At 63.0% G+C, this 25,565-nt stretch overlaps 3 protein-coding genes across 5 annotated transcripts; 2 read left to right on the top strand and 1 right to left on the bottom strand.

The window, feature by feature from the left end:
* The first annotated feature begins 1,333 nt into the window (after window positions 1-1,333).
* Window positions 1,334-6,130, top strand: AK1 (adenylate kinase 1). 3 transcript variants are annotated; one of them, XM_064727987.1, is made up of 7 exons: window positions 1,334-1,483; window positions 2,739-2,779; window positions 3,860-3,895; window positions 4,413-4,576; window positions 4,783-4,899; window positions 5,431-5,622; window positions 5,910-6,130. In XM_064727987.1, the coding sequence occupies exons 2-7, from the start codon at window positions 2,770-2,772 to the stop codon at window positions 5,973-5,975; spliced, it is 585 nt and encodes a 194-aa protein (XP_064584057.1). In that variant the 5' UTR covers window positions 1,334-1,483; window positions 2,739-2,769; the 3' UTR covers window positions 5,976-6,130. The 3 variants fall into 3 exon arrangements, with proteins under 3 accessions (XP_064584057.1, XP_064584059.1, XP_064584056.1); XM_064727989.1 differs by lacking the exon at window positions 1,334-1,483 and adding an exon at window positions 2,506-2,542; XM_064727986.1 differs by lacking the exons at window positions 1,334-1,483; window positions 2,739-2,779 and adding an exon at window positions 3,303-3,685.
* Window positions 6,131-8,614: 2,484 nt separating this feature from the next.
* Window positions 8,615-20,569, top strand: ENG (endoglin). The gene is made up of 15 exons (XM_064727784.1): window positions 8,615-8,771; window positions 12,981-13,138; window positions 15,204-15,338; window positions 15,896-16,061; window positions 16,241-16,397; window positions 16,552-16,681; window positions 16,919-17,090; window positions 17,148-17,314; window positions 17,454-17,591; window positions 17,956-18,000; window positions 18,690-18,800; window positions 18,887-19,132; window positions 19,310-19,373; window positions 19,459-19,560; window positions 19,934-20,569. The coding sequence occupies exons 1-15, from the start codon at window positions 8,714-8,716 to the stop codon at window positions 20,050-20,052; spliced, it is 1,968 nt and encodes a 655-aa protein (XP_064583854.1). The 5' UTR covers window positions 8,615-8,713; the 3' UTR covers window positions 20,053-20,569.
* On the bottom strand, window positions 20,422-25,115 carry FPGS (folylpolyglutamate synthase). The gene is made up of 15 exons (XM_064727785.1): window positions 25,008-25,115; window positions 24,004-24,132; window positions 23,851-23,904; window positions 23,684-23,748; window positions 23,493-23,607; window positions 23,338-23,415; window positions 23,003-23,064; window positions 22,798-22,900; window positions 22,631-22,708; window positions 22,404-22,551; window positions 22,221-22,319; window positions 21,949-22,099; window positions 21,775-21,850; window positions 21,397-21,463; window positions 20,422-21,301 (listed from the first exon to the last, which is right to left on the bottom strand). The coding sequence occupies exons 1-15, from the start codon at window positions 25,104-25,106 to the stop codon at window positions 20,874-20,876; spliced, it is 1,752 nt and encodes a 583-aa protein (XP_064583855.1). The 5' UTR covers window positions 25,107-25,115; the 3' UTR covers window positions 20,422-20,873.
* Window positions 25,116-25,565: the final 450 nt, after the last annotated feature.

Raw genomic sequence — 25,565 nt, 5'->3', positions numbered from 1 at the left:
GGCTAAGGTTTGGTGGCACAGAAGGGCTTTGCCAAGAGATGGGCACAGACGGGAGCAGAACCATGGCACTCAGCCTGGTCTGGCACACCCTGGCAAGCTGTGGAGGGGCAGCTGCTCATACACAGATCACTGATCAAACAGATCACCCCAAACTATGGGATAGAACCACCGAAGCTCCTCTTCCCCCTGCTGAATTCCCAAGAGGAATTTGAGATAAGATAAAGGTGGTGCTATCGTCCGAGCATTACCTCAGATTAGGGGTGGTAAATAAAACTGGGCGAGAAGAATGTGTCACTGATAAAGGACACAAAGAATCCACAAGGAAAGCCAGCCAGGTAACTGGTGGGTGGGATCAGCTCCAGCTGGGTAGAAGGTAATTCTGGCACGGGGAGATAACAGGGACCCGACTGGAAGAGAGACTGACATGGGATTAATTAGCATTAGAAGAGAGGGAATCATTTAACCAATGGAATGAAGGAGCTGTGTAGCCAATGAGCATTAATGCCTTCATTTGCAAAAATGTATAAATAGTGAGAAGTTTTCAACAACCTCGGGACCCCCACCATCACGAAGATCAGGGTGGGGAAGGACCAAGGGGACGCTGAGGGACCCACGGGTGGTGACAATCTTCTGCTTGGCCGACCTCTCTCCTCCAGATGCACAATACCTCTTTCCTATTTCTTTCTCTACCTCACATTTTATTGCTAATAAAATCTGTGCCATTGGCTTTGGCATCCGGAATCTCTCAGTGAGCAGATGTCAACAGGAACAAAACACCCGCGGGGTTTTACACCCCTGGAGCTGAGGGAGAGGGGTGTGTGAGCTGGGGTAGGGGCATGGGGACATAGGGACATTAGGGACAAAGGTGGTGACACTAGGGATGGGAATGGGGACATAAGGACATTGGGGACAAGGATGGTGACACTAAGGATGGGAATGGGGACATGGAGATTGGATGGGGACATTAGTAGACGGACATAGGGATGGGATGGGAGCATGAGGGTATTAGGGACAAGGATGGGGACGGTAGCGACAGGAATGGGCACTATGGATAGGCATGGGCACTAGGGACAGGGATGGGCATTAGGGACAGGGATGGGCATTAGGGACAGGGATGGGGACATGAGAACGGAATGGGGGCAGAAGCGGGCAGGCGACACGAGGCCAGTGACACGAAAAGCGTTCCCGTCCGCGGAGCTGGGGGCGGAGGCGCCGCGGAGCCCCCGGGCCGGGCCGGGCGGGGCTCGCTCCCCTGGCGGGCGGCCCCGCACCCCGAGCCGGGAGGGTTTCACCGCGCTCTCTGCCCCGGCCGTGCCCCCCCCATCCCCGCCCGTCCCTCCCGGTGCCCCCGCGCCGCTCGCTCGCGCCGCCGGTGCCGCGCGCTCCCGGCGTGCCCCGCGCGCCGCCGTGCTCTATAAATAGCGGTACCGGCGGGCCCGGGCGGCGGCGGCGGGGCCAGGATAGTGTGAGACCCCCGGGCCAGGTCAGTGCGGGACCCGGTCGGAGCGGGACCCTCAGGCCAGGGCGGTGCGGGACCCCCGGGGCCCGGTCGGTGCGGGCACCGAGCCAGCGGCGGGCCCGGGGCAGCGCGGGGGGCTCGGCTTGGCACTTGGGAAGGTGGCGGGGGCGCCTCAGCGGCGCTGGAGCCGCCCGGTGCGGGGCTCGGTCCCCGGGAGGGGCTGCGGCGCGCGTTCCCCTTCCGTTCGGTGGGATGGGAGGGGTGGATGGAGCTGAGATCGCTGGGGCACCCCCGGGTGCAGCCCGCAAGGGCCTTGGCTGGGGGGGCACGAGGGCACCCTGAGCCCCCTCCCCACCCTGAGCCCCGGCCCCAGCCCCGGCCCCAGCGGGTCAGCGCCCCCCATCCCTTCTGGGCCGGCCACCTGCACATCACCCTCACCGGCACCCCTGGCACCGCGCTGGATCAGCACCCAGCTCGCCCTGAGGCCCGCAGCCCCTGTCACCCACCGAGAGTGCTGCCCGCTCTCCCGGGGCTCAGCACCCCCACAGTCAGGGACCCGGGGGTCCCGCGCTCCCCGAACCCCCTGGGGGACATGTCAGCACTTTGTCCCCGCGGCGCCGGTGGGCTGTGACCCGGTGCCGGTTTCAGCGCGGCCATTCTTAGCCCCTGCCCTTTGGAGGCTGTAACACGACCTGCCAGCGGCTGCGGGTGCCCCCTCCCTGCACCCCGTCCGGCCGGTTCGGGGTGACGCACCGTGCCCAAGCAGCTGGGGCGCTGCGGGGCTGGGTGTGGGCAGGTGGGGTGGCCAAACAGCCCTCGAGCTCCTGGGGGTGCCATGGGGTGCTGCACCCCCTCCTTGGGACACCCCCTAAACCCAGCCCGTGGGGAGCCGGGGTGCTGCCTCCATCGCTCGGTGCTGCGGTGGCACCGGGCATCCCCAGCGGGTTTCCTGCTGCCGGGCAGCACCTCGGGCATTGGGATGTGGGCAGGGCAGGGGAGGAAGCCGGCAACGTCACCGCGCGTCACCCGGCATGGGGATGCCCTTACCGCAGCCGGATGCGGAGGGTGACTGCTGGGAGCCAGGTGAGTGATGGCCGCAGAAGCAGAGATCCCTCAGCTCCCTATTCCAGGGCCGAGCCAGGAGTTGTGTCTTCTCTGCCATCCTCCCAGCCTGGGCTTGGAGCTGGGCACCATCATGACCAAAAAGGGAGACCCTTTTTCTCCCCAGACTGTTGGTGACCTGATGTGCTGAGTTGTTTATCCTTCTCTTTCCTGGCAGCCTTAAGTGCTTCTGTGCCTGAACCATCAGAATGGCGACAGGTGAGTGATCCATCTCCTTGCATGCTTCTGTCCCCTCAGTGTCCCCTGCATCCATTCCCTCTGCATCTCCCTGTCTCCCCTGTGTCCTTTTCCTTGGTTGCCCCCTGCATCAATCCCCCCTGGAATTAATCCCCTTTGTCCCCCCTGCACCCATCCCCTCTGCATGCCCCTGTCCCCCTTTTTATCCATTCCCTTGGCCCCCCCATCCACCCCGTCTGCATTCCCCTTCCCTCCCTGCCTCTGTCCCCTGCATTTGTCCCCATTACGTGCAGCCCTGGTCCTCTTTGCCTTCCCCCCTCCACGTGCCCCTGTGTCCTTGCCTCCCTCCCTTCTGTCCATCCCCCATGTCCCTCCAGCCCCCCCACATGCCCCACATCCCATTGGTCCCTGCCAGACTCTTGGCTCCATCCCCAGCTCTGGGGAGTGCTGGGTGCCAAGGAGTTGAAATTTCATCCAGCTGTAATCAGGAGATGGGAAAGTGGCCCCAGAGCAGCTCAACTTTATTTTTAGCTCTCCTTCCCTCCTTCGGCATCACACCCCGGCATCGCCCCACACCACGGCTGGTGCACAGACCCCACAGGTGCTGAGAGCCCTGTGCCAGGTGCTGGGCAGGGGATGGGGCGCTCAGTGCCACTTGCACAGCGGCCACCAAGTCCAGGGAGCTGCCCTGGGGTCCTGCCGGGGTTGTGCCAGGCGCTCGATGCCACCCGAGGCTGCCGCGGCCCCAGTTAGCCCAGCGGGGTGAGGAGCCAGCCGCAGGGATGGATGAGGCCAGTCCCTGCCTGCAGTGGAGCCGAGGACAGTGAGCACCTCTGGGACACCACGTGGCACTGGAATTCCACCCCATGGCCGAAGTGCCGTGGGGTCTTTGTGCTCAGACGTGGCCACACATCCCAGCCTGTCCAGGTGACCAGGACACACGTCTGCTTCCCTCTCCATCTTCCCCCAGGACTCTCCTGGATCGGTCCCCTCTATCCCCAGGGATGCCTGCCCTGGATCTGGCACCCCCTGGGGACACCTCACTCCCTGATGGACCTCTTGGCTTTTGATAATTATTTTTTTTTCCTTTCTCTTTTCCAGAAAAGCTCAAGCAGCACAAAATCATCTTTGTGGTTGGTAAGTCTGTGTCTGGATCCTGTGTCACTGGTGGGATCAGCCCACGCCTTTTCCCTGTACCTCTAGGCTGGGGAAACAGGGCTGGAGGCTGAGACTGGGCTATTCCCAGGCACTGTGGGATGGCCATGGCTCCAGCTTGGCTCCTTGAGTCCACATGGGGTATGGTGGGACCAGGAGGGCCTTCTGGCCAGACATGGGGTGGCAGCATCTGGGGTGATGTGACAGTAAACCACTGGGGGTTGATGTGACAACAAATCCCTGGGAGGTAATGTGACAAAACCCTGGGTGGTGATGTCCTGGGTGCCATCAGGGTGTGGTGCCCAATGCCAATTTCCAGCAGCCCATGTCACCCCCAAGCACTTGGGCAGCCACGAGGAGCTCTGTCCATCCCCTTGGCGCTGGGCTTGGGGACACCAGCTGCTGTGTCACTGAGCTCTGAGGGCTCGTGTGTGTCTGTGCTGCTCCCGTGTACCCTCCCTCTCCTTACCCATGGCTGGGGCACACGTGTGCCTTGCAGGTGGCCCTGGCTCGGGCAAGGGGACGCAGTGTGAGAAGATCGTGCAGAAGTATGGCTACACCCACCTGTCCACGGGGGACCTGCTGCGGGCAGAGGTCAGCTCGGGCTCGGAGCGGGGCAAGAAGCTGCAGGCCATCATGGAGAAGGGAGAGCTGGTGCCCCTGGTGAGTCCCTACCAGCTGTCACATGGTGGGGTGAGCAGGGCTGTCAGTGGGGCTGCCACAGTAATGGCTGGCACACGGCTCGGGCATCTCTGGCTCTGCCATCCCAGGGCGGGGTTTGCAGCAGGGATGCTGCAGGGACCCAGGGATGCTGGGTGGGAGTTTTGTTGTCCCATGCCAGCTGTGGCAACTCTGTCCTCCCTCTCCAGGACACAGTGCTGGACATGCTGAGGGATGCCATGGTGGCCAAAGCAGACGTGTCCAAAGGCTTCCTGATCGATGGATACCCCCGCGAGGTGAAGCAGGGAGAGGAGTTTGAGAAGAAGGTGAGGACTGGTGCTGTTCTGTGCTGTGCTGTTCTGTGCTGTGCTGTGCTGTGCTGTGCTGGGCTGTGCCACACACCAGCTTAGCACAGAGACTCAATGCAGCAGCAGCCTGGGCTCCCCATCCCAGCGGAGATCACATCCCAGAAGGGTCTAAACTGGGCAGCAGGTCCCCCTGCCTGGGGACAGCCTGTGCCCAGAGCACAGTGGGAGGGACCAGGGTGTCCTCAGGCTGTCAGAGCGCGACAGCAGTGCTGACATGATGGTGATGGCAGAGAGCCAGGGCTTGGCTGCAGTGTGCCTTTGCCTTCCTCTACATGGAAGAGTGTCCTGGTGGCTCCCAGACCAAAGCAGTGGAAGGCAGGAGATGGCATGGGGACATCTGTGTCCTGCTGGCCCCCAGACCCATGTGAATGGAGGCAGAGGGTTGGGTGGGGACATTTGTGACCCTCATGCTGACGACCACCACCCCCCAAGCCAAACCAGAGCCACAGCAGCTCAGTGTGGTGACAGCCACGTCCCCTCTGTGCACAGATCGCACCCCCCACGCTGCTGCTCTACGTGGATGCGGGGAAGGACACGATGGTGAAGCGCCTGCTGAAGAGAGGAGAGACCAGTGGGAGGGTGGATGACAATGAGGAGACCATCAAGAAGCGTTTGGAGACCTACTACAAGGCCACTGAGCCTGTCATTGCCTTCTACAAGAGCAGAGGCATTGTCCGCCAGGTAAGCGGGAATGAGACTGATGCCAGCTCGGGACTTGTGTCCCATGGAAGGGGAAGTGGTGGATGGGGATGATGAGGGAAGCAGGAAAACTCAGTCCTGCCTAGTTTGGGGTGGGCCTGACCCCTCTCATTCCCAACACGACCCCCTCCAAGGATGGCCTGCACCCCTTTGCCCTAAACAAGCCCTGGTCTCTTCCCCTATGGCCAAAATGCATCCTTGGGAGAGTTCCAGCTGCTCTTGGGTGAGAGCCCTCGGGCAAGTCCCCCCGCTGTCCCCTCTGTACCCAGCTCAACGCCGAGGGCTCTGTGGAGGAGGTTTTCCAGCAGGTCTGCACCCACCTCGACTGCCTGTGAGCAGCCCCCGGCCCCAGCTCCCCCCGGTGCACTCCAGCAGAGACAGCGGAAGCGGCTTTATCCTGTTTTCGTGGACGGAGCCGTGCGGAGGAAATTTCAAGGACATTGTGTTTGGCTCTTTCCCGTCTCTCCCCAGTAAAGTTCACTTTAATGAATCCAGACTTTATCTTTTTCTTCTGTCGCAGGAAATGAGTTTTTCTTTCCAGAGGTTTTTTTTTTTTAATTTTTTTTTTCTCTGCCTCTCTGTCCCCCCCAGCCCCTCTGGAGCTGATTAAGGGCAGGAAGCGGGTGTTTATCCCGCCGGGGCAGCGCGATGCTGCGCTCAGAGGAAGGGAGGGAGCATCCCGGCCGCTCGCCCCGGCTTCCCAATCCGTGCCTGCAGGGAGCCTGCGCCTGCATCCTCCGCCAGTCCCGGCTCCCTCGCTGTGTCCCGATTGCTGAACCCCCTGGTGTCTGGGTGTGTGTCCTGCACATGTCCCAGCGCTCCCACTGCCTGCCAGGGGCTGGAGGCCACCGGATTTGGGATGGGGATTTCCAGCGCTTTCATGCCTTGGCATTTCCTTGTTTCCGTTGGCTGTCGGGGTTTTTTGGGGTACGCGGTGGCTGTGCTGTGGTGGTTTGTAGTGGCACAATGTCCTGGAGTGGGGTGTTCCCTGTCCTGCTGGGTCTGGACACTCACTGCTCCTACCCCGGGGGATAGGGAAAGCACTGGGGACACCCAGATGAGCCCAACCACCGGGCTGGGTGGTGAATCACAGGACCCCAAGAGACAGGCATTTGGGGGTGCTGGTGCGGGGCACAGGGGATGTGGGGGCTCCCCAGCACCCACAGAGCCACACAGGCACAACACCATAGCAGAGAGGCTGCGGTGGAGCTTGGGGCCAGGGTTCACCCAGCCACAGTGAGGGCAGCAGGCAACAGAGCTGCAGCCCCAACAGGGCCCCCCACCACTTCACTTTTGGGCCGCTGGGAGCTGGGCACAGAGCCAGGGGGCTGGGAGGGCAGGAGGGGCGGCAGCGCTGGGGTCAGCCAAGGCCACGGGGCCAAGGAGTCAGAGCGGAGAAAGGAAACCAGCAGGGAAAAAACAAAACTCCCCAAGACGAAAACCCAAACTCACCAGTCGGGCCGACGTCAGGCCCGCGCTCCGGGGCCGCGGGCAGAGGCGGGGCACGGGGGAGGCAGGCGGGCAGGAAGGATGCAGCCATCCGGCCGGGCTGGGACACTGCCAGCACAGCCAGCCAGGGCTGGGGCCCGCCAGGGCCTGCCTCGTGTGCGGGGACAAGGGGGCAGAGGGGTCCTGTGGTTTGGGACAGCACGGCCTAAAATTGGGGAGTAGGGAGAGACATCTCTGTGCTGGCTCCTGCCCTCTGTGGGTGTGCTGTGAGTGTGCCTCAGTTTCCCCAGGTGGGCAGGGAGTGGGACAGGAGCCCTGCCCTGCTCCCCAACACGGCCCTGAGTGCTTGGTGTTGATGTTTAGATGCTTTTCCTCTGGTTTGAAATCTCCAGGCCATCCCTTATGCTGCGAGAGAGGAAGATGCTGGGCCAAATGGGATGCAGGGGGCTGCACATGTGGCCACCCCACAGCCTCGGCCACCCTCCTTCTGTCACACTGTGGCTGCCACCACTCCAGTGTCCAACAACGAGGGTCTCTTGGTCGTTGTCTTGTGGTGTCACCGCGGGGAGCGGGGTGTGAGGGACCCAGAGGATCCCGTGCCAGGTCCCGGTCCCCATCCCCGTCCCCATGCCCGGGTGAGCACCGTCCCCGCGGTCCCCAGGAGGTGGCAGTGCTCTGTCATGGGACATGGCTGCTGCTCACCCCGGTCGCTGACATCTCCGGGGACATCCTGGCTGCTGGGGACAGCCGTCGCTGACTGCCCTGGCACGTGTCCATTCTGTCCCCATGGCCCTGAACCTTGAATCGACCCCACCCCGGGGACCCGCGCCCACCCCCGGCGTGAGGGTCGCAGCCCCACTGATCGCTGTGTGAGGGCTCCCACCTGGGCCAGCAGAGGTGTGGGGGGGAATGGGGCAGGAGTCACAAGGGGGTCCCTGGTGTCCCTTTGGCCGGGGCAGGAGTCACAAGGGGGTCCCTGGTGCCCCTTTGGCTGTGCCCAGCTGTGACCCCCTTGCCCGTGACTCCCTCCCCCTGCCCCCTTGTCCCAGGGGATCCCCCGACCCCCAGCCCCCCTGCCATGTGGGGGTGTCAGGGCAGCCCCAGCTGTGCTCTGGCCAAGGGTGGGTACAGGCGGGGCAGGCAGCAGTGCCCGGGGGCTTCCAGCTGCCCACCAGCCTGGGCATCCATGGGGCAGCCCCCAGCCTGAGCCCTGTGGCCGTGCCAGGGCTCTTGCTGGGAGCAGGGGGGGCTGAATGCCAGGGGCAGCCCCTTCCCCATGGCCCGGGTGGGGCAGCTCGGGAATAATTTGTGTGGGTGCACCCCACCAGAACCCCTGTGTCCAACCCTCCACTCAGTGCCAGCCCTGGCAGCCCTGGGGACACCTACCCGGGTACCGGTGCCCTCCCCCTGCCCCTCCGGAGGTGCAGCCTGCAGGGAAACTGAGGCACGGCGCCTCCGGGGGAGGGGGGGTCCATCCTCTCCGCCCCCCCGGCCCCGCCGGCCCGGCCCCAGCGCCGCCAGCGGCATTTCCTCCGCCGCGGACCCTCCTCCGAAGGGAGTCGGTTTCCTGCCGCTGCCGCCGCCCGCACTCGGCGCTGGCTCCCGGGGAGCGGCCGCCGCGGACATGGGCCCCCGCTCCGTCCCGCTCCTGCCGCTGCTGCTGGCGCTGCTCGGCCGCCCGGGTGAGTGGGGACGGGGGCACCGGGGAGCCGCAGCCCGGGGATGAGAGCCGCGGGACGGGACACCGGGGACGGGACACCGGGGACTCCGGATCGGGGCCAAAGGGGTCCCGGCGGTGCCCGCACAGGCACAGATTGTCACCCCCGGGAACCCCCCGGGAGAGGAGATTTTGGGGAGCAGCCTCCGTGTGGGAAGGGACGAACCCACCCCGGTTCCCGGAACAGAGCACAGCCCTGCCGCTCCTGGGACCCCCAAATCCCGGCTGCGTCACTGGGCGTGGGACGTGTTGAAGGCGCCGCGGCTGAGTCCTGACCCAGACGGTGGCACACGGGGGGTCTGGGGGGGCTTTGGGGCCCGGCACCTCGGAGTATGGACGTTGACCAGGAGACGGGGATGAGAAATGGGAGAAAACCCTTAAAATCCTCACATACGATGTGGGACTGGAGCTGGAAAGAAATGGGGAAAAAACCTTAAAACCTCACCTGGAATGTGGGGATGGAACTGGGAGTGAGAAATGGGGAAAACCCTTAAAGTCTCAAATGGGAGCTGGGGGCTTAGACACCTCAGGAGCCACCCTGAGATCCCTGCAAAGGCACAGGGGGAATTTCAGGGAGGGACTCCAGTGCTGATGGAGCTGGGGGACAGGGAGCTGTGGGACCGGGAGCTGGGGGACTCGGGGACATTGCCTGTGGCAGGGGGAAGGGAGCAGGGGAGGCAGCAGCAGCCCAGAGAGGCTGGGGCCAGCAGCACTGAGTGTCCCGGCTGGGTTGGTCCCTCCTGGTCACTTCGAGGGTCACTGCTCAAGGCTTGGTGCCCACTCTCTTATATCACAGCCCTGTCTGGTGGCTGTGCCATGTCCCCTGTAGTTGTGCCATACAGTTTCCATCCTTGTAGATAGACAGTAAGGTCTGTGTCCTGTGTAATTGTGAGGCTGACTGCCCATCCTATAGCTGTGCCACTGTCCCTGCCCTAGGGCAGTGCCACGGTGTCCCTGTCCTATGTAGATGTGCAGTAAGGTTTGTGTCCTCTGTCGCTTTCTTGTACAATCCCCATCCTATAACCGTGCCATATGCTCCACATCCTGTGTCATTGTGCCACAGAGGCCTTGTCCTCCCTGTCTGTCATGTACAGTCCCTATACCACACAGCTGTGCCACCTTGTCCTCATGCCACACAGCTGTGCAATGTCCCCTGTGTCCTATGTAGCAGTGCCATGTGCCCATGACCTTTATATTCATCCCCAGCAGTCTCCACCCTATATGGCTGTGCCATACATGCCCTAACAGGGCTGTGCTGTATGGGCTGAGTCCTACACAGCTGTGCCATATGGTCCCCACCCTGAGTGTGTGTTTCTGTGGTCCCTGTCCTGTTTATCTGTGCTGTATGATCTCCATCCATTGGAGCTGTGGCACACAGTCCCTGTGCTCTGTAATGGAGCCATACAGTCCCTATTGGATGTGTCTGTATGGTCCCTGTGTCACTCTGCCATACAAACAGGCCATCTCCTCTGGCTGTACCACCCCTGAGGGATGCAGCTGTGCTATATGGACCCCATCCTGTATGACTGGGCCATATTGTCACTGTCCTGTGTAGTTGTGCCATCCTGAGTGCCTGTGCTACACGCTCCATGTCCAGGGTACCTGTGACACACGGTCCCCACCCTGTCTACCTGTGCTACTCACCTCATCCTGACCACTGGCTGCTTCTTCCTCACAGGAGCCTCTGGGGCTGGGAGCCCACAGTGCCATGGGACTGAGTGCCCCATAGCCGTGGGCACAGTGCTGTGGGGTTGGGATGTCCATGGTGGGTGCAGTGATGTGGGACTGGAGTGCTCTTGGTGGGTGCAGTGTCAGGATGTCTCACAGACACAGCCACATTCCAGAGGAGGGGATTTTGTGCCTCCCTTGACAGGGGCCAGGACTGCTCCCCGTGGGATGAGCATGGTGCTGGGCCACCCCTCCCATCTCTGGGGAGAGGCTTCTTGGCACCTGTCTGACTCAGAGAGGGGAAGGAATGATGTGTTTTGTGTCAGGTCCAAAGCCTGGACCCATCCACCCCATCATCTGCCCCCCTCAGCATGGTTCAAGAGCCAGTGGTGGCTCAGAGGATGCCAATTCCCTCTCAGTGCAGGATGCATCCCCATTCCTGTCCTGGATCAGCTCCTTACACAAGTACCGAGGCAACACCACCAGATGCAAGGATGCCAAAGTGGTGCTGCCCATCCCATGGGCATCCTGCACTGCCAGAGCCACACTTGCCCTGCACCCCACACCCCAGCTTTGCTCTCTGCTCCCAAAACCCCAGGAATTTGCCCCCCAGCCCCTGACCCACGGGGGAGCCACAGTGGGACCATCCCTGCTCCTTGATCTCAGCGGCACCAAAGCAAGGGAGAATGCGGGTTGGAAAAACATAAAGTGGATTTTCTTTCTTTCTTCCTTTTAATTTTTTTTCCCTTTCCTGGAGTACAAAAATAACAGTGCCCTTATCTGATCGCCCCGGCGGCCCAGCTGAGCCCCCTTATCTGATCCTGACATAATGCTGGAGCCTTCCCCAGGGACAGACAGACAGTGCCCGCCTGGCACCATCCCCTCCGCTGGCATCCCTGCCCTGCCGGGGGCGATCCGGCCGCGGCCCCCGGCCCTGCCTGCGCTCCCAGGGGGACGATGCTGCCCCGGGAGCCACGGGTGCCCGTGCCCTGCCCGTGCCCTGCCCGTGCCCGGTGCCGTCGGGGCAGGAGTGGAAGGGAAGAGGGACGCGGCCTGCGGCGCCCAGATAAGCCGCTGTTTATCTTCCTCCCGATGCTGCGGCCGCGCGGGGGGGAGGAAGCACCGGACAATTGGCGAGCCCGCGGCGGCGTCACCGGGGGTCTGTGCCGTGACCCCGCCGCCGCCACCGGGCCGCCCCAGCGGGGAGACGCGGGTCAGGGACACCGTGATGGGACAGAAGGGCCCTTTGCAGGGTGCTGCATCCCAAAAACTCAGTGAGCTGGAGCATCACTCTGTAACTGTGCTCACAGGGGTCTTAGGATGAGGGAAGAGACGAGGATCTGACTCCATGTTTCAGAAGGCTTGATTTATTGTTTTATGATATATATTATATTAAAACTGTACTAAAAGAATAGAAGAAAGTATTTCATCAGAAGGCTAGCTAAGAATAGAAAAAGAAGAAATGATAACAAAAGTTTGTATCTTGGACAGAAAGTCTGAGCTAGCTGACCGTGATTGGCCATTAATTAGAAATTACTAATATGGGCCAATCAAAGATTTACCTGTTGCATTCCGCAGCAGCAGATAATCATTGTTTACATTTTGTTATTGAGGCTTCTCAGGAGGAAAAATCTTAAGGAAAGGATTTTTCATAAAAGATGTCTGTGACATAATAGACATAACCCTCTAGCCCCACTCCTGATAGGGGTGGCTGGGTGAACGAGGAGTTTGGTCCAGCCACCTCCCGGTGCATTGGCTGGAGCCAGCAGGGATGGGAAGAGTTTGAGTGGGAAGGGATTGAACTCAGTGGATATCTCCAAAGGAAACACAGCATCCCGGGCACTGTGTCCCCATAGAAAGCCCAGCTGTGACCATGGGGGTCTGTCCTTCCCAGCCCCCTGGAAGGGAGCCCCCATGGATGCAGACCGTTCCTCGGGGCCAAGTTAAGGACAGCCCGGCCACAGCAGCAGGGCTGCCTGAGGCAGAGAGGAAACTGTCGAGGCACGTGGGGATTTACAGGATCAGGCCTTCAAATGGCTGTTTGCGCTCAGGATTTCCCTTGGCAGCCGCCGGCCGGCCCCGCTCGCCGCACGCCGCCGGGGGCTGTGGGCTGGGGCAGAGCTCACGCCGGGAGGATGAGCTTCACAGCCATCTCCATACCTGCGCTTCCCCCTTTCCTGCGCCCGGGGAATGCGGGGGGGCTTCCGCCGCCGCCCGGCCCTGGGGGCGGCTGGGTGCGAGTTCTGGCACGGGCAGTGCCGAGCGGGGACAGTGGATTTTTCCAGCCCGGATCCCAGGGTCATTAGCGGGGTTGCGGAGGGGCTGGCGGGGGCGGACACGTAGCCGATGGTCCCGGGGGGGCCGCGCTGACGCCGGGCTGGGGCTGAGGATGAGGGGGCAGTGCCGGTGCTGGCAGGGATTCAGCCCCTCCTGCACCGTGTCCCCCCGCGCTGTGTCACCCCGCATCCGTGCGGCCGGGACTGACCGTCTCTTGTTTTCCACCCAGATCCCGGGAGAGCCGAGGGCTGTGACCTGCAGCCGGTGACAGCAGAGCCACCCATCACCCTCTCCTATGCCACCAGCACGGTGCCCCGGGGCTGTGTCAGCAACAGCTCCCTGGGCACCGACCATGAGGTCCATGTGCTCAGCGTCAAGTGGTCCAAGGTGAGCATGAGGGGTCCCAGAGCATCCCCGCATAATTCCTTACACTGTCCTTCACACTGTCACCACAGCACTGCCATCCTGCCACCACCCTCAGCACAGGGTGTCCCTTCTGTGAAAACCTTCCTCTAATTATGGAGCAGTGGATTAAATTCCTCCATGGCACCTTGTCCCAGCTTCTCCTCCAAGCACAGCCTTGGGCATCTCTGCCCCTGATGGGAATGCAAAGACTTAGAGGCAAATTCTCTAATAGCCCATGATGCCAAGGCAGATATTGCTGTGCTGGACACCTCAGGACACTCCATTTCCATGGGAAGGTGGCCTGGCTCTGGTTCTGGCTCAGGAGCTGGGCAGAGAGAGGGAGGGATGGATGGAAAGTGGAAGGCAGGGAGGGATGGAAGATAGAATGGAGGAAAGGATGGAAGGAGTGATGAAGGGAGAGATGGAGGAAAGAGTGGAGAGATGAAGGAGGCACATAATTTTAAAGTGTCCAAGCAAGCAGAAACCTGTCTGCCAAAGCTGGCATGGCCATGCTGAGGGGTGATAAGCTCACTAAGGGTGCTTTGGGGCAAGGGCGGTGCCAGGGCTGGCGCTGGCACTGGCTGGCACTGCTGGGTGGGTTTGCACCAGCTCACGGGTTTGCATGGCAGCTCTGCAGGACAGACAGGCTTCCCTCGCGCTGGCTGGGGCCCAGCACCCGATTTTGGCCCAGCCCTGGCGCCACACTCCCCCCTCGCTGCCACCTCCCAGCTCTCCCAGTTCTGCTTTTGCAGCGGAGGGGGAGCCAGACCACGAGGCGCTGGGGAGGGTCGGTTCCGCAAGGACCCTCTGGCCCAGCCCGGTGTAACCTGGCCTTGGCATCCTGGAGGAGCGCCAGGGCCGGGGGTGCCCCGCGCTTGTCACCAGCGGCGACAGGGGACACGCACTGATGTCACGGCTGCGGCGCTGAGCCCCGCGGCGCACGGGGGAAGCTGGGCAGGGACGCGGCTCCACTTATAGAAGAATTACTGGAAGCTGCTTTCTATAAGCAGATCCCCACGAAGAAAAAAAAAAAAAAAAAAGGAGAAGAAAAAGAAAAAAAAAAAACCCGAAAGGCGGCGGCGGGGAGCGCCGAGGCTCCCGCCACTCGCGCAGCCAAACAATGGAGCGCCACAAAACACGCGGCAGGAAAAACAGCCGCCAGCTCCTCCCCGACACTCGGGGCCACCCGGGGTCCCTGGCCACCCACGCTGGCCACGGGGCCACGGCCAGGAGGCCGGGATGCCCACGGCATCATCCCGCTAGCCCTGTGCAGCAGCCTCCCCCCGCCCCGTCCCCGGCTGCTTTTCCCTCTCCTCTCTCCTCTCTCCTCTCCCTCTGCTCGGAGCTTTGCGAGCCGTTTTTCAGGCAGCAGTTGCCAAACTTAGCGCCCGGAGTTTTGACTTCCCCATCCGGATTTCCGGCTAGAGGCAAGCAGGCAGTGCTAGCCACGAGGAGTGCTGTGTGCCACCCCTGTGCCCAGGCACCCTGCACTGCAGCACGGACACACCTGAGCCCGCAGCGGCTGCACAGCGCTGGGATGGGGCTGGGAAACCTGCCCGGGGGATGCCCCAGGGCCCAGGGTGGGGATTCTCCAGCTTTCAGTGGGAGACACCCCAGTACCTACAGTGAGGATGCTCTGGTGCCCGGGGTGGGGATACCCCAGTCCTCAGTGTGGGGATACCCCAGCCCACAGTGGGGTGACTCTCTCACAACCCAGTGCAGATTGCTTAGTCTCTAATTCAAGGATGCCCTGGTCTCTAAGAATGGGGTGCCCAGACCTCACTATGTGGGGTGTCCTGGACACCAGTGTGGGGATGACACCATCTTCCAGGTGGGCATCCCGCTGGTCCCTTGCTTGGGGGAGCCAGGGCGTGTTTGTCCTGCTGGTGTAGGTACACACGGCATCCCTGCCCCTAAACCCAGCCATGGCTCATCCCAGGGCTCTCCCTGCTCCCTCTGGCTCCAGGGACAGCCAGGGAGGTGACAGCCCCCTGTCAAGCTGGGGCTTGGTGGCTGCTCTTGGTGACACTCTCCTCTTCCCCCCCAGGTCTCTCCTGCCCCTCTGACGGTGACAGTGACCCCAGGAGCCGATGCCTGCAGCCGCCCAGCAGTGCTGATCCTCCTCTGCAGCCGCTGCCCTGCCAGGATCACCTCCCCGTGCTCCAACCTGATCCTCCGCACCGTGAGTGCCACAGCCCCACAAAAGGAACAACCCAGGGGGGCAGCAGGGCCCGGGCCACCCATGAGGATGTTTGAGGGGTCACTGATGGAGATTGGTTCCCCTGATCACCATCCACGGTGCCTGTGGAGCCCCAGGGAGGAGGGGACGCTCCCGGCATTGCTGGCGGCGCTGAGCACGGCGCTGGCCAGGCAGGGAATGACGCACAGGGCTGGAAAAAGCTCCCATTTCCTCCGGCCGGCGGGAGGAAGGTCAGGGATGGGGTTTGGCTCCAGCGAGCTGAGCCGGGGTCGGGCGCTTTGTTAGCAAAATAAACCTCCTGCTTTGTTTGTGGCTAATAATAAAGTGGGCTGAGCCCTCCCTGTGCCTCCAGCCACTCTCGCTGCTCCCAGCTCAAGGCCCCAAAAACCCCCACTCATCCAGGGTGACCCCCAGCCCCGGCTCCAGGACACTCACCTGGCTTAGGTTCACGGAGGGGAAAGGTTTAAGGTTTTCCTCCTGTGTGAGGGAGGGATGCACCTTGCTCCTCACCCCGGCTCAGGCTGTCTCTTGGCCCACAGGACGCCCACCTCATCCCAGAGAGCACCATCAGAGCACCAAACCCCGAGGCACCCATCGTCTCCAGCGAGGAGCAGCTGCTGGCCTGGGCTGTGGCTGCCTATGGGGGCATCACGTCCTACAGCGAGCTGCAGGACCCCCGCAGGCTCCAGCTGCACCTGGGGGAAGGTGCGTGGGGCTGGGGGCTCGCACTGGGGGGCTGGATGGGCAGGAATGGTCTCCCTGTTCCAGAGGGGTGAGAACCTCCTGGGGCACCTTCCCTGGGAGATGCCATGGGGACTGATGCCCCTGGCCCTGGGCATCTCCCCACACTGAGGCCAGCGTTGATCACCCTGCACCCTACACAGATGCCCACAGCCCCCCAGAGTGCGTTCCCCAGGAGAACTTCAATGCCATTCCGCACCTTGAGGCTGAGGTCTTCTTCCACGGGGTGAAGAGCTGCTCACGCAGTGATGCCCAGAGCACCAGGGCTGCCCACATCATCCATCTGCAGTCGGAGCCCAGGTACCACAGTGCCAGCAGTGGGACAGGCAGGGGGATTTGCTTGGAGATGCTTGGGAAGGTGCTGGGCTTCCCAAAAACAGAGCCCCACATCCCGAGTTGGACATGGGACCGGTTGGTATGAAATGCTGAGAATGGGGGTCTTGTGCTTTTGCAGCTCCTCCATCACAAGGGTGAACCTGTCTCTGAGCTGTTCTCAGAACTCTGCTGGCAACCAGATCCTCATCCTGCAGAGCAAGGCCAACTTCACCTGGTTCCTCTCCGCAGAGTGCAACATCCAGTTACTGGTATGCTGAGAGGAGCTTGTGTTCCCCACCACCCCCTCCGAGGGCTCTGCCGGGTGCCCAGGAGATGCTGGTGCCATGGAAAGGTGGCAGGAGGGCACCTGCAGACATTAGACATGGGCAAGGTGCAGCTCCCTTGCTGCAAGCCCTGATTATGGGATGGACCCTGCCTTGTGCACCCCCAGCTGTCCCTGTCTCCGCTCAGCCCCTCTGCGTTCCCCCCTTTCCCCCTCACTGCAGGTCTCTGGGAGTTACAAGATGCCCCTTTTCTCCATGCTGATCCCTGGGAACCCCCTGCCTGACACAGAGCAGGGCCTCATTGCTGAGGCCTTTGAGAAGAACTACAGTGTCATTGCCTCCTACTCCGCCATCCCTGCCAGCAGCCACATCAGCCTGCAGATTCACGAGCATGGTGAGGCCCCCGCAGCCCAGGGCTGGGTGGGATGGGGGTTCCAGCTCTCCCACTCAGCCCCCCCATCTCCCTGTCCTGCAGGGACGGTCGAGACGCCCGTGAGCACCACCCCCATGGTCATCACACAGCCCCCAGACCTGCCCCACCAGGTGCTGCGCACGCTCAAGCCCTGGAAGTGCACAGATGAAACCATGGAGATTGTCATCATCAGGTCCTACCTGGAGGTGAGGGGGTGGAGAGGGGTGCCAATGTCCTCCAAAATCACTCAGAAGTTTCATTTTCCTCTGGGTGCTTGGGGTGGCTGGCACAGGGCTGTCCCCTGTCACCCTGTCAGTGGGTGACCACAGTGTGCTTTCCTCCCAGCCCATCAAGGACGTGGTGAACATCACCCTGAGGGACATCCGCTGCCAGGCAGAGAAAAATGCCACCCACTTCATGCTGAAGAGCCCCCTCAGCCACTGTGGCACCTCGCTGGAGGGCAGGGGCTATGCCAACAATGAGGTGAGAGGGGGGCCAGCTGGGGGTGTTGCCTCCAGCCCCACTGATGGCCCATGAGGCGGGGGGGCTTCTCCACCAGGACCTCCTTGCTTTGCATGGCTGGAAACATCATAGTGCAGCCCAGGGCTGAGATAGAGGGGGAGTGTGTGGGACCATCCCATTATCCCATCCCAAATCATCCCATCCCATCCCAAATCATCCCATCCCATCCCATCCCATCCCATCCCATCCCATCCCATCCCATCCCATCCCATCCCATCCTATCCCATTATCCCATCCCATCCTATTATCCCATCCCATCCCATTATCCCATCCCCTCCCATCCATGGGTACCATCTGACTGACCCAGCCCTCTCCCTTCTTGCAGCTCATCCTCAGCCTGGCCAAGGACGCCGTGCTCCGGAGCGTGCGGGTAAGGCCTGGCTTTCCCAGCATGTCCAGGGGTGGGAGAAGGTGCAGATGGCACTGCCAGCTGGGTGCTTCTCGGGTTTCATTTTGCTGGACTGGCTCTCGAGGTGTTAAAGAGTCTTTTTTCCCAGCCCCGCGACCGAAGAAGTTGAGATTCCTCAGTTCTGGTTTTCAAGGTTGTTTATTTCTCTTATCTATCACATTCTTTCTCTGATCTGCTGAGATCTGTTCAGGCAGTCTCTGCCCTTGGGTTTGTGTTAGGTTTTTATACTAGAAACCCCGTGTACTTTATTTACAATAATTTTCCAATACCTATCACCTATGTTAGACAGTCTGTCACTACTCTACACCAATCCAAAAGTGTCACCATCACAGCAGAAGATGGAGGCCAAGAAGAAGGACAGGACACACCCAGATTCCTCCATCTTGCCTCTTGAATCCTCATTCTAAAAACCCCAAAATTCTACTTTCTCACCCTGTGACAAATTAACTATCATTCTACTCAAACTCTTGTGGCTTGTAACTCCTCACACGAAGTTGGTAGTTGTTTCCATGGGTTAAAATCAAAGGCACAGGTGTCTTTGACTCTGTGCCAAGGTCTCTGAGCCCCTTGTAAGGGTCTGCAGCCATGCAGGGCAGTCAGAGGAATGCCCTGGGTTCTGACAGGTGCTGAGTGCTGCCCTCCTCTTGCAGGTGGGTTTCCAGTGCGAGATCCCACGGGAGCTCTTCCTGCGCCTTTTCCCCACCGCCGACTTCAAGGCGCCGCAGACGGAGCTGGAGATCAACAAGGAGGCCTTTGTGCAGGTACTGCCACCGTCCAGAGCCAGGCTGGGGCATCAGCCCTGCCTGGGCACCGACCCTGATGCTGTGCCCCGTTCCCACCCCTGCAGGCGTCCATGCGGTGGATGGATCACCCGGCCGACCTGCAGCTGAAGGAGTGCTGGCTGGTGGCCTCGGAGCGGGAGCCGGTGCTGCTGGTGCAGGGCGGGCAGGCGCGGGGAGCGGGGGTGGCTGTGCTGGACGGGCCCCCCAGCAGCCACGGCAGGAAGGTCTGGCGCTTCCGCTTCACCTACAGCGTTCCTGAGGGCGGCCACATCCCCTTCTCCGCATTCCTCCGGTGCAAGGCCGGCCTGCAGGTCAGTGTGACCCCCTCCCCACCTGGGATGCCACCAGGCTGGTCCCCATTGCAGCCTGATGGGTTTGTCCCACGGTGCTGGGTGATGGAGCCCATCCATGATGGAGCAGCATTCCCTGGCCTGCAGAGCCTGGGGGTGCACATCTCCCCCCTCTCACCCCAACCTCCACCCCCACAGAATGACACCATCTTCGAGAAGGTGCTGGAGGTGAGAGTGAAGGATGCCTGGCGGCCGCTCAACTGTGAGTTCAGGGCAGGGAGGTGGTCAGGATGGGAATGGAGGGGGAGAGGGACTCTGCCAGTGCTGACAGCCTCGTCCTCCCACAGACCGTGGGCTGGGGCTGGGCGCTGTCCTGGGCATCACCTTCGGCGCCTTCCTCATCGGGGCGCTCCTCACTGCCGTGCTCTGGTACATCTACTCGCACACCCGTGAGTATCCAGCACCCTGGGGACCCCGTGGTGGGATGGGGGGGGGCCCCCTGCGTGTCCCTTGCTGGGCTGCCCATTTTTTCCTCCTGGCCAAAGTCCCCTAGCTGAATCAGAAACCAGGCTGCTCCATTTCCCTACAGTGCTAGAGGGGAATAACCCTGCTCCATGTGCCTACAGCTCCTCAGGGTCCCCTCTGCCATCTGCCCTCCCTCCTGCCTGGTGTCTCATGCTCATCTCCATCCCAGGGGCTCAGGGCTCAGCTGGGGAGTGACCCACGAGGGCTGGAGGGTCCCTGGGGCTCAGCCAAGGCCACCGCTGTTGGCCCTGAGTGTGGTTTCCCCTTGGTGTTCCCGTGGCGGGCGGTGTGAGCCAGGTCCCATCTCCAAACTGCAGCCGGTTTCCAGCACGGCGCCAGCCTCGGAGAGCAGCAGCACCAACCACAGCATTGGCAGCACCCAGAGCACCCCCTGCTCCACCAGCAGCATGGCCTGACGCCCCCGGGCCCCCCCGAGCCCGCACAGCCCCCGGCCAGCGGACTTGGGGAGCCAGCCCAGTGCCATTAAGCTGATTTTTCGCCCCAAATCTCAGGCCGAGCCCAGAGGGGGCCTCCATTACTCATTCAGTGAATGCTTTGGCCCCCTGAGGGCAGCCCACACCCGGGGGGGGGCACCCTGCAACCCCCCTGGGCTCCCCCGCTGCAGTGGGGAGGCAGAAAGAGCAGCTATTGCCAAAAGCTCCCACGAGGCTCCCCATCAAATGGGGGGGGAAGGAGAAGTGGGTGCCCCCTGGACATGCCCCAGCACTTGGGGTGACCCCCGTGCCCCTCCTGCCTCCCCCCAGGAAGGCAGCAGGCACCAGTGGGAGCAGCAAGAGGTTTATTTGTGGAGGATGGTGCAAGGCTGCTGCCCTCCCACAGGACGATGGGCAGAACCCACCACTCCCCCCAGCTCCCCGTCCAAGTTACAAACTCTTATCAATAATAATAAAAACCTTCCCTATGTTAAATTAATTGCGCCCTGACGCTGAGCCTTGCCACTTGAGCTTGAGGCTCCCACCTACCAGGCACTGGAGCTCATCACAGCCTGGGGCAGCCCCCCAAAGCCCTGGGGGTCCCCCCAGTCAGTCTGACTAGGGCGGGGATGGAGACCAGGAGCATTCCCCCACGGACAGTGTCCCGGGAAGGGCACAGGCAGAAGGCACTGGGGTGAAAACAGCCAAGCCAGGATGGGGTGGCGGAGCCCCACATCCCCCTCCAGACGCCTCTGAGCATCACCGGGGGCTACACTGGTGCTTCACGTAAACAGAGGCGCCCGTCACTGCGACAGGGCGGGCTCCAGCAGCCGCAGCGCTCCCCCCACCAGGTGCAGGCTGCCGGTGACCAGGACGCGCACGGCCGCCGCCTCCCGCAGCAGCACGGCCCCGCTGCTGGCCGCGGGGTGTGGGTGAGCCCCCGAGGCCGTGGGGGCGGCCAGCTGGGGGTCCCGGCCCTGCGCCACCCACCGCAGCGCCTGCGCCAGGCACGGGAACACCAGCGCCGGGGAGTTGAGGGGCCGTGGGGCTGGGGGCACCAGCAGCAGGGAGCCCCGGGCCGGGGCCGGCTGCAGCAGCCCCCCCACCCGCAGCGGGGAGGGCAGCCAGGGGTCCTGCCCCACTTTCTCCTCCAGGAGCCTCGTCCACGTCCGCTGGTTCTCCAGGCAGCGCGTCAGCGCGTTCTCCAGCGTCACGTTGAAGTTCTGCTGGTCTGGGAGGGATGGAGAGAACAGTCAGGGATTGCAGGCAGAGATGGGAGGGAGCAGAAGGGGAAGATGGGGGAGACCCTGTCTCCTCAGCACTCACCTGCATTGTTGGCCACCGACACCTCCGTGAAGTTGGGGCAGAAGACAGCATAGTCAAAGTGACAGGGCTGCAGAAACAGCAGGGATCAGCACTGTGGGAACCCTCAGGACCCACCCACGGGATTTCCAATGGGGCAGCCCCACACCAGTGGGGTTACAGAGGATGATCCAAGTCCCTCCCCACACCCAGGACTATGAGACCCCTGCAGGGAACAGCTGAGGTGGGATACACCCCGGGACAGCAGGATGGACAGACAGACAGACAGGGTGCCAGCTCCACCTCGTGGCTCCCTGCACCCACAGCAAAGCAGGTCCCAGAACCGGCAGAGAACTCAGGCACCCGGGCACAGTGACCCCCCTGGTGCCCTCCAAACCTCACCACCAGCAGCTTGAGCAGCGCCGCCGTGTCCCGGTCGCCTGTGGCATTGAAGAGCAGCACACGCACCTCAGAACCACTGCAGGGAGAAAGGACAGGTGGCCCGTGCTCCCAGGGGACTGCAGCAGCACCACCATACCCAGACAAGGTGTGCCCCCCTCTGCACCCCCCCCTTACTCATGGGGCTTGTCCTGGCTGAGGGCGGCCTGGCGGAACCAGCGCACGCAGGCCTGGATGCTGCTGGTGGTGTGAGCTCCGTCCAGGTACCACGTCACGGGGCCGTGGGACAGCACCTGGGTCCGGCCCAGCCACTCTGTGTCCCGCAGGCCTGGGGGAGCACAGGGCATGGCTGGGACCCCCATGCCACCCCCAGCACCGTGGGGATCCAGCATGGCCCTGCTATGCCCTGTGACACGGCGAGGGAGGGTCCTGGCATGGCCATACTGCACCTTGGATCATGGCATTGGTCAGTCGGAAGGCAGGAGCCAGTGGCACTGGCCCCCCCAGCAGCTCCGTGCTTGGTGGCACCTCCTTCAGCTCCCCCAGACCTAGGCAGGGCAGGCATCCCAGTGAGCCCTGAGGAGGCCTGGTGGGCTCTGGCTCTCATCCCCATCCCCATTCCCCTGCCTTACCCTGGCAGCCGCGGCGCTGCAGCCACGTCCGTGCCAGCTGTAGGGCCAGGGCGGCGTTGGAGCGCTGGTGGGCACCTGCCAGCCCCAGCTCCAGCTCCTGGCAGCCCTCCTCAAAGTCATCCAGCTCTGGGCAGAGGTACAGGGGACACTGCAGAGGGGAGAGCAGGCTGAGCCCCCCACCATGGGATGGGGAACCCCCAATCCACACCCCAGCAGCAGCAGCTCACCTTGCGCTCCTGGGCTCGCTCCCTCAGCACCTCCAGCGGCCGCTCCGGCTGCGCCACGGTGAATGCTGGGACACCAGGCTGGGGAGAACATGGGGGTGCTCAGGGATGTGGGGTGCTCAGGGACGCCCCCAAAACACAAGAGGAGACAGAAGACCAGATCTCCCTACCTTAAAAATGCCCCCCTTCTGCCAGGCGATCTTCTCCATGGTGTCCCCCAGGATGCTGGTGTGGTCGATGCCCAGGGAGGAGACCCCACACACCACCGGTGTCCTGGGAATGCAGCATGGCAGTGTCCCTGCTGTTCCCCCCTGCACCGTGGGGACATCAGGCCCTGGCAGCCCTGGGGACAGGCTCAGCCCTGCCAGCTCCTACCTGATGATGTTGGTGCAGTCATAGGTGCCGCCAATGCCAACTTCCACCACTGCCAGGTCCACCTGGGGACACGGGGACATCAGAGCCATCAGAGCCAGCAGCAGGATATGTCCCCATGGATTCAGGGATGTGGGTGGAGCCAGGTCCCTGCCACCAGCCCTTCCAAACCCACACCTGAGCACACCCCTATTTATGGGGGCATCATCCACCTGGCACAGCATCCCATTTACAGCCATGACAGCCTGATCCACACAAATTCTGACCCAAATCCCCCCTCCCTGAGGTTCCCACCAACCTGACATTTCTGTCACAAGCTGGAGGCCACCACCACTGACCTTCTCCTGCAGGAAGACGTGGAAGGCCATGATGGTGAGGAAGCGGAAATAGGCCGGCATGCTGGCGTGTGCTGGGTCCTGCCGGGCAGAGCAGGGTGAGCAGGGGAGCGGGGGACCCAAGGGAGGGAGCACCCCCACAGCCCCTGCTGCCCCACCTTGGTCTCCTCCAGGCGGTTGTAGACCAGCCAGAAGTACTTGTTGAAGAGGTCCTTGCTGATGGGCTGCCCATTGATGCGGATCCGCTCACGCACCTGCACCAGGTGAGGGGAGCTGGGGGTACAGAGCAGGGGACAGAGTCAGGCACAGCCCCACTGGCCCTTCAAAACCGTCCTGACGCCCTGCCCACCTGTAAAAGCCTGTCTTCAGCCCGTAGTTGCGGAGGATGCACTCAGTGAAGGCGCACGCTGAGCCCTGAGGAGAGAGCTGTGTTAAACCCCTGTTCCAGAGCAGGGCAAACACGGAGCCACAGGCAGCGGCAGTGCCCTGAGCCCCCCACAGCACCGCCCGCCTCACCTTGCCCTTCGTCCCCGTGACGTGGATGATGTTCAGTCGATCCAGGTCCTCGACCTGTAAGAGTTCAACCACCCTGTGAGACCCCCATGGCAGCCAGGCATGGCGGCACAGCTAGCAGGACAGGGGGAACAGGGACAAGAATCAGCCTTTCACCTTCAGCCCGCTCCTCTCCAAGAAGCCCTGCATGGCTTCCAGCTGGGCCTGGGGGTCACCGCGCTCCCGCTTCACCTGCTCCAGGTAGCTGGCATTGGTCTGCAGGGTGTTGAGCATCCGGATTGCATCCTGGAAAGACGCCCAGGGCAGTCGGGAGAGTGCCCAACACAGCAGCCCTGTGGCCGCTCTGCCCAGAGCCCGCTGCCCCCTGACCCACCCCTTCGGGCTCAGTCCCCTCGGCGGTGCCATTGGTCCCCCAGGCGGGCAGCATCTCTGCCATGGTGCCGCGGGATGTGATCCCCAGATCCCGTCACGGGGCCGGGCTACTTATGGGCAGGGGTTACCCGCCCCTCGCCAGGCGCCCCTTGGCCCCGCGCTGGGGCACGGCACGGGCCAGGCCGGCACCCAGCGCTGCCCACGGGGACAAGGTCGCCGCCGGCCGGAGCGGGCAGCGCTCCAGGGCTGCTGTTTAATGAGCGGCGCTAATGAGGCAGCAACGCTGCCCCTGCACGGCACGGCACACCTGAGAGGTCACCATTGTCACCGAGCCCCCCAAAGCCGCGCCGAGGGGACGTGAGCTGCAGGGGGAACCCGACAGTTGGACACCAACCCGTGTCCCCATTGCGGGGACACTGCACCCAGACAACGGAGAGACAGCGGCACTGACACCGGGAGCGCTGAGCTCCGCTGAGCGGGACCGCTCCCCGCCAGGCACCGCCGCCATCCCCACGGCATCCGGCGCAGCCGCGTGCGGCCGGGACACGCCGCGATCACCGCTGCAGGCCGGGCTCGCCCGCCGCTGCCATGGGGCTCGGCGCTTTGCGGGATGACCGGAGCAGAAAGCGGGGACCCGTGGCGGGCAGCAGCTGGTGAGGCGGGGGGCCGCGGGGGGCGGCGGAGGGGGTCAGGAGGGGACGGGGTGCGTTGTCGTCGCCCCGCGCGGCCCCGCAGCCCCAGCGCTGGCGCGGCCCCGTGCCCGCCCGGCGCGCGGCCCCGCGCGGTACCTGGTAGTCGGTGGCGGGGGCGCGCGCGGGGCGCGTGCTGAAGCGGCGCCGCCCGGCCCGCAGCGCCCCGCGCAGCGCGCGCAGCCCCCGCGCCACCATCCCCGCCGCGTGCGCGCCACCGCCCCCGCGCACCGCGCGCGCCGCCCAGCCCAGGGGGCGGGGACGTCCCGGCTCCCCCCTGACGCCACCGCCGCCATCATTGAAGCTGGCAGCGCGCGCCACGTCGCATGAGGGAGGGGGCAGCGCCATCTTTGCGAGGGGCAGCCAGGCCCCCGCCCCCGTGGCCAGCCGGACACCTCGGCACGGACACCGGGGTCCCAGCCGGCCGCCCCGCTCGGAGGTAGCATCAGGCACAGCCCGTCTGTCATGTCAGCACAGGGACATGGCCCTACAGCCCCCACCGCCCGAGCTGGGCCACAGGGCCCCCCCGGAGCCCCGCAGCCCCCGGCCGGCAGCACCGCCCCGGCCCGGTGCGAGCGGGGCTGTCCGCAGCAGCAGTGCCTGTGTGATAATGGACGGCAGCGCTGATGGCGCTGAGCCCCCCCAGCTCCCCAAGAA

Source organism: Zonotrichia leucophrys, chromosome 17, assembly GCF_028769735.1.
Source record: "Zonotrichia leucophrys gambelii isolate GWCS_2022_RI chromosome 17, RI_Zleu_2.0, whole genome shotgun sequence".
Lineage (NCBI taxonomy): Eukaryota > Metazoa > Chordata > Aves > Passeriformes > Passerellidae > Zonotrichia > Zonotrichia leucophrys.
This window is presented reverse-complemented; position numbering and strand designations above follow the sequence as displayed.

Coding starts and splice junctions, on each gene's coding strand:
- AK1 (XM_064727986.1), top strand. CDS start 3,625: ATGGCCGAAGTGCCGTGGGGTCTTTGTGCTCAGACGTGGCCACACATC. Junction 3,896..4,412: donor CAAAATCATCTTTGTGGTTG/GTAAGTCTGTGT, acceptor TGTGCCTTGCAG/GTGGCCCTGGCTCGGGCAAG. Junction 4,900..5,430: donor GAGAGGAGTTTGAGAAGAAG/GTGAGGACTGGT, acceptor CTCTGTGCACAG/ATCGCACCCCCCACGCTGCT.
- ENG (XM_064727784.1), top strand. CDS start 8,714: ATGGGCCCCCGCTCCGTCCCGCTCCTGCCGCTGCTGCTGGCGCTGCTC. Junction 16,398..16,551: donor CATCTGCAGTCGGAGCCCAG/GTACCACAGTGC, acceptor GTGCTTTTGCAG/CTCCTCCATCACAAGGGTGA. Junction 19,374..19,458: donor TGCCTGGCGGCCGCTCAACT/GTGAGTTCAGGG, acceptor GTCCTCCCACAG/ACCGTGGGCTGGGGCTGGGC.
- FPGS (XM_064727785.1), bottom strand. CDS start 25,106: ATGGTGGCGCGGGGGCTGCGCGCGCTGCGCGGGGCGCTGCGGGCCGGG. Junction 22,100..22,220: donor GACCAATGCCATGATCCAAG/GTGCAGTATGGC, acceptor GTGCTCCCCCAG/GCCTGCGGGACACAGAGTGG. Junction 21,851..21,948: donor AGCCAGGACAAGCCCCATGA/GTAAGGGGGGGG, acceptor TTCTCCCTGCAG/TGGTTCTGAGGTGCGTGTGC.